The sequence below is a fragment of the Oncorhynchus nerka genome, unplaced genomic scaffold (assembly GCF_034236695.1).
Source record: "Oncorhynchus nerka isolate Pitt River unplaced genomic scaffold, Oner_Uvic_2.0 unplaced_scaffold_54___fragment_2___debris, whole genome shotgun sequence".
In the NCBI taxonomy this organism is placed as follows: domain Eukaryota; kingdom Metazoa; phylum Chordata; class Actinopteri; order Salmoniformes; family Salmonidae; genus Oncorhynchus; species Oncorhynchus nerka.
Genome location: NW_027038044.1, coordinates 18,231 through 25,000, shown reverse-complemented (window position 1 = coordinate 25,000; position 6,770 = coordinate 18,231). Strand labels below are relative to the sequence as shown.

Here is a 6,770-nt window from a genome sequence, read left to right as displayed (position 1 = left end):
CTGTCGTTTCAGGCTGTGATGAATAGCTCTGTGGTTTCAGGCTGTGATGAATAGCTCTGTGGTTTCAGGCTGTGATGAATACCTCTGTGGTTTCAGGCTGTGATGAATACCTCTGTGGTTTCAGGCTGTGATGATTACCTCTGTGGTTTCAGGCTGTGATGAATACCTCTGTGGTTTCAGGCTGTGATGATTACCTCTGTGGTTTCAGGCTGTGATGAATACCTCTGTGGTTTCAGGCTGTGATGAATACCTCTGTGGTTTCAGGCTGTGATGACAGGCTCAGACAAGCAGCCGTGTAATGACCTCCGACGCCAGCCTGCCAGGCCCCTCGCTTTCTTTCTTTTTTATTCTCAAGAATAACAAACATACAGAGGAGAGAAAGGGAGTGAGAGAGAGAGAGTCTGCAGCACCCGGCCTCACCCTACTAGAATCTGAAGTCAAATGTCTACTGTTTGCTGATGATCTGGTGCTTCTGTCACCAACCAAGGAGGGCCTACAGCAGCACCTAGATCTTCTGCACAGATTCTGTCAGACCTGGGCCCTGACAGTAAATCTCAGTAAGATAGGTCCAGTTGCCAGGACAACAAATACAAATTATATCTAGACACTGTTGCCCTAGAACACACAAAGAGTTATACCCACCTCAGCCTTAACATCAGCACCACAGATAACTTCCACAAAGTTGTGAACTATCTAAGAGACAAGGCAAGAAGGGTCTTCTATGCCATCAAAGGGAACATAAATCTTGACATCCCAATTAGGATCAGTTATAGAACACATTTCCCTCTGCGGTTGTGAGGTTTGACGTCACAAAATGGGACAACCACCCAATTCAGACTCTGCATGCAGAATTCTGATCAATTATACTTTGTCTTCAATGCAAAACCCCTAACAATGCATGCAGAGCAGAACAAGGACTATACCCACTAGTTATCAACATACAGAAAAGATCTGTTAAATTCTACAACCACCTAAAAGGAAGCAATGCCCACATATTCACCACAAAGTCCCCACCTACAGAGAGATGAACCTAGAGAAGAGTCCCCTAAGCAAACTGGTTCTGGGGCTCTGTTCACAAACAGACCCCACCGAGCCCCAGGACAGCAAAATTATAGACCCAACAAATCACGAGAGAGAAAAAAGATAACCATTTGACATACTGGAAAGAATCAACCAAAAAACAGCCAATTGAAATGCTGTCTGGCCCTAAACCGAGAGTGGTAGAATTACCAAAATCACCCAAAATGAAGAAAATCCTTGACTAGTTAAAAAAACAAATACAACATTGATAAAGTCCGATATTTGTTCGGCAAAATACCCTGTGCAATCACAGCAGCAAGATGTGTGGGCCGTTGTCATGAGGAAATGGAAACCAGTGGAGAACCAACAACGTTGTGAAAACCACCAATACTTATCTGTTTATTTATCTTCCCCCACTATTCATACTACAAGTATTTACACATCGCTAAAACACTCCTAGATGATAATATAACACCTGAAAATGACTGTTCATTTCCAATCCTTTTTTGTTGATGTTGTTAGATTTTCTTCTTAGTTTTGTTTGTTTATTTCACTTGCTTTAGCAATGTAAACATGTTTCCCATGTCAATAAATCCCTTTGAATTGAACTGAGGGGGAGGGAGGGAGAGAGAGGGGAGGGAGAGAGGGGAGGGAGGGAGGGGGAGGGGGGGGGAGGGAGGGAGAGAGAGGGGGAGGGAGGGGGAGGGGGAGGAGAGAGAGGGAGAGGGGAGGGAGGGGGAGGGGAGGGAGGGAGAGGGGGAGGGAGGGAGGGAGAGGGGAGAGAGAGGAGAGAGGGAGGGGAGAGAGAGAGGGGGAGGGAGGGAGAGGGGGAGGGAGAGAGAGGGGGAGAGGGAGGGGGGAGGGAGAGAGAGGGAGGGAGGGGAGAGAGGGAGGAGGGAGAGGGAGAGAGAGAGAGAGGGGAGGGAGGGGGAGGGAGAGAGAGGGGGGGAGAATGAGAGGGAGGGAGGGAGAGAGAGGGAGGAGGGGGGGGGGGAGAGACACGAGAGCAGGGTAGAGTAGAGAGCACAGCCCACAGGTGAGAGCTTTGCCTCGAATCGCTCACATCCAAGAACAATGAGAATATTAACTTTGAGACCTTTGAAATGACACACACACACACATAGAGAGGGAGGAGCGGCCTGCTCTCCCTTTGTGCCTCTTTCCTCAATCTTTTATCCTCAGTCAGTTTGAGGAATGTTTTTTTTCTTTCTCAAACGTAAATACTATGTCCTCAATAGCCAGGGAGCTAGCTGGTTGGATTTACGATAATTCCCCTTGGCCTTACATCGGCCGACTTCAAAGAGAACGGCCCACGAACAGCCTGTCATTTTGTGGAAGAAATGTTTTCCCTCCCTGGTGTTGTCATTTTCCTTTTACCACCAGTTCCTAATGAACTCTGGATGTGTGTCCAAAACAGCACCCTAATCCCTATATAGTGCCGTACTTTAGACCAGGGCTGGCACCCTAATCCCTATATATTGTACTACTTTAGACCAGGGCTGGCACCCTAATCCCTATATTGTGCACTACTTTAGACCAGGGCTGGCACCCTAATCCCTATATAGTGCACTACTTTAGACCAGGGCTGGTACCCTAATCCCTATATAGTGCACTACTTTAGACCAGAGCTGGCACCCTAATCCCTATATAGTGCACTACTTTAGACCAGGGCTGGCACCCTAATCCCTATATAGTGCACTACTTTAGACCAGGGCTGCACCCTAATCCCTATATAGTGCACTACTTTAGACCAGAACACTATGGGCTACATTGTATAGTGAATAGGAAGCCATTTGAGATGAAGACTGGATCCTGAGCTCATAACAGGCTGTAGAGCAGCCTGACGAGAGCAGACTGAGATACTGCTCTATTGGCAGAACCGGATAGTTCCCTCTGCTCTGTCTCAGCTCTGGTTCTTCTGCTACACAAATTACTGACTACATTCTGCCGGCCCAGAAAGATGAAAGGACTGGAGAGAGAGGGGGGGGGGGGGGGGGGGACCAAACTGACTGTAAGGGGGCTCTGTGCAAGAGAACCCCTTTTTTTGTTTTGTGAACTTTTAACCATTGAATGTCTAACCCTCTCAGAGAAGATACAAAAATACCAGGTTTTCCAGAAATCCTGATTCTGAAATCCCTTGCTTATTCCTTTGTGATCCAGGAATCTTCCAAATTGTATTTCTGGAAAACCTGGTCATTAGGGAAAGTTACCTGGAATTTTGCAACACCACAGTAGGAGTAGATTTTCAACCAATCACATAGGTGCCGTTGTCTATTTTACAGCTCTCTCTCTGAATACCGAGGCCTTTACTCATAAAGGAGCTTGTTTACCTCGTGCTCCTGTATCTCGACTTCGTGATGATGACTTTTCAGTCCTAGTTGTTTGTAGCTGTAGTGTAACTGTCTCCTTCCTGGTGTTTTATTGGGCCCTTGCTTTCCTCTCCTTTAATCAGACCCTTTCCTGTGTGCAGAGTGGAGAGCAGCTCTTATAACAGGCCTCCCAAAAGGACACTCTACTAGTACTGCACTGTGAAGGGAATCGGCTGTCATTTAAGAGGCTTTTACACTGTCTTTCAAAGAGAAGCTACATTTCCTTCTGGTTGCCCTCTCTTGAATATTAAAGCTATTACTTGTAATTTCCCGTGGTAGAATGAGTTGAAGGGCTATAAAACAGTGATTAGGACAGATTTACCGTCTGCTTGACGTCAGAACATTGTTAGTTGGCCTGTAAGGAAAATACAAGGCTCCAGACAGAAGATAACCATTAAGGCTTGTATAAACAGGGATTGGATGGGTGTGTGTGTGTGTGTGTGCGTGCGTGCGTGCGCGTGCATGTCTGTGTGTGCGTGCGTGTGTGTGTGCGTGCGTGCGTGCGCGTACATGTCTGTGTGTGCGTGTGTGTGTGCGTGCGTGTCTGTGTGTGTGTGTCTGTGTGCGTGCGTGTGCGTGCGTGCGTGTGTGTGTGTGCGTGCGTGCGTGTCTGTGTGCGTGCGTCCTGTCTAGTTGCTTTTCTTGTGCGAATTCCATAAATGTCTGTTGTTTTTGGAGGATGATTGTGTAATGAAGGATGCACTGTGATATTGATTATACTTTTTGAGTCATAGCGCTTTGTGGCTTTGTAGTTGAAACATATTGTGAAATGTCTACATACAGTATTTAGTTAAGAGTTGGCGGTAGTGAAACAGTTTGTTTCTTTTATCTCCTCGTTTACAGACTTTTTTAAGACTTTAATTGAGTAGTTGTTGATAAGAATTCCTCTTGAATCTCTCAGCCACTGCATCATCAGGCTGGTCAAAAAGACTGCTTTTCCTGTTGACTCACTAATGGACTCAATGTTGGCCAGTCTGCTTCCTTAATCCTCTACCACCCCCCGCCCCCCCTCTCCTTTCATCCCTCTACCCTCATCTGTCCTATCCTCTCTCCTCATTTCATCTTTCCTTCTGAGTCACTCATTTGAAATGAATCAAATACATGTTATGTTTAATCTGCTGTGTGTTCAGTCCAGTGTTGTAACCCTCCTCCGTCTCTCTCTGTCTCTCCCTATAGATTCCCAGGCTCTCCAGGAGTCGGGCGACAGATCCCACTGGTGCGTGGTTGCGTACTGGGAGGAGAAGACCCGTGTGGGGCGCCTCTACTCGGTCCAGGAGCCTTCCCTGAACATCTTCTATGACCTACCTCAGGGGAACGGCTTCTGCCTGGGCCAGCTCAGCTCCGACAACAAGAGCCCGCTGGCTCAGATGGTGCGGACCAAGATCGGCTACGGCATCCAGCTGAGTCGCGAGCCCGACGGTGTGTGGGTGTACAACCGCAGCTGCTACCCCATCTTCATCAAGTCGGCCACACTGGACAATCCCGACTCGCGGACCTTACTGGTGCATAAAGTGTTCCCCGGATTCTCCATTAAGGCCTTTGACTTTGAGAAGGCAGACAGCCTGCAGAGGCCTAACGATCACGAGTTCACACAGCAGCCGAGGACTGGGTTTACTGTACAGATCAGCTTCGTGAAGGGCTGGGGTCAGTGCTACACAAGACAGTTTATTAGTAGCTGCCCCTGTTGGCTGGAGGTCATATTCAACAACCAATAAAAACGGATTACCTTTGGATAACCTTCCTTCCCCTTCTTCTTCCTCGTTCTCCTCATTCGAGGACCAGGAGAGAACGGAGGACATAGACTAGTCCCTCACCTTTCCTTTTTTTCCCAGAAGACAGTGCTTCAAAAAGGAAGATGTTTAAAGAAGAGACAAACAAAACCCAATAAACCTGTTTAATATGACAAATGACACAAAGATTTAATTAAAAGTGAAATTAAAAGCGAAAATGTATTTTATGTTATATATATAAATATATTATTACTTGTAAATATGAAGACGTTTTATATGCATCATTATTTATGTATTGTGCAATGTGTTGATGAGAAAAATAAAATAAGATGCACTTTGCTTAATATAAATACAAACAAAGAAATGCCAAAATAAATAAGAGAAATTATATTTATCTACTGGTGTTTTTTTCTGTGGGTGCAGGTACTGAGGTGCTGAGGTGCTGAGGTACTGAGGTGCTGAGGTACTGAGGAGCTGAGGTGCTGAGGTACTGAGGTACTGAGGTGCTGAGGTACTGAGGTGCTGAGGTACTGAGGTGCTGAGGTACTGAGGTGCTGAGGTACTGAGGTGCTGAGGTGCTGAGGTGCTGAGGTGCTGAGGTACTGAGGTGCTGAGGTACTGAGGTGCTGAGGTACTGAGGTGCTGAGGTACTGAGGTACTGGGGTGCTGAGGTGCTGAGGTGCTGAGGTGCTGAGGTGCTGAGGTACTGAGGTGCTGAGGTGCTGAGGTACTGGGGTGCTGAGGTGCTGAGGTACTGAGGTGCTGAGGTACTGAGGTGCTGAGGTGCTGAGGTGCTGAGGTGCTGGGGTGCTGAGGTGCTGAGGTACTGAGGTGCTGAGGTACTGAGGTGCTGAGGTACTGAGGTGCTGAGGTACTGGGGTGCTGAGGTGCTGAGGTACTGGGGTGCTGAGGTGCTGAGGTACTGAGGTGCTGAGGTGCTGAGGTGCTGAGGTACTGGGGTGCTGAGGTGCTGAGGTGCTGAGGTACTGAGGTGCTGAGGTGCTGAGGTGCTGAGGTGCTGAGGTACTGAGGTGCTGAGGTGCTGAGGTACTGGGGTGCTGAGGTACTGAGGTGCTGAGGTGCTGAGGTGAATCCAGATGTTCTTGAATGATGTCTTCTGTAGGATGGAAATAGGCTGTAATGAGTAGCATACTAGAATCTAGACAATTGGTTTACACATTTAACTTAACAGTAAATGGCAGTAAGTTGAACATTTTGAATTGCTCTTTTGTATAATTTTTTTTTTTAAGGCAACTGAATATTGACACAACACTATTCAACATGACACAAAATCCACACACTAACCCTGGTTAACCTTGGGCTTGATTCAATCCGTACAGCGGAAGTTTAGGCCTATAGCACATTTCAGATTGAGTCGTCATATGCAGCTTTTACTGTAAATGCAGTCTCCATAAATGCGAGAACGTTGCCTTTAAATTTAAATCGCGACACAATACAATTCTATTTTGCATATTGTTTTACAGCCTTTGTGTTAGCCAGGAGGATGAGATAGGATGTATTTGACATCCTCTGCTGCTAGCTCTGTAAACACTGAAACACGTGTTTACTCCCTAAACAATGTCGTCTAACAGCTGTAACTCAGGGCTCGTCGGGGCTTTCCACCCCATTCTTCTTGTAGTTTGCAGCCGTC

The 6,770-nt window shown here is 46.9% G+C and overlaps 1 protein-coding gene across 1 annotated transcript; it reads left to right on the top strand.

The window, feature by feature from the left end:
* Positions 1-3,063: 3,063 nt before the first annotated feature.
* LOC135566815 (mothers against decapentaplegic homolog 7-like) lies at positions 3,064-5,513 on the top strand. The gene has a single exon (XM_065014416.1). The coding sequence runs from the start codon at positions 4,478-4,480 to the stop codon at positions 5,102-5,104; it is 627 nt and encodes a 208-aa protein (XP_064870488.1). The 5' UTR covers positions 3,064-4,477; the 3' UTR covers positions 5,105-5,513.
* The last annotated feature ends 1,257 nt before the right edge of the window (positions 5,514-6,770 follow it).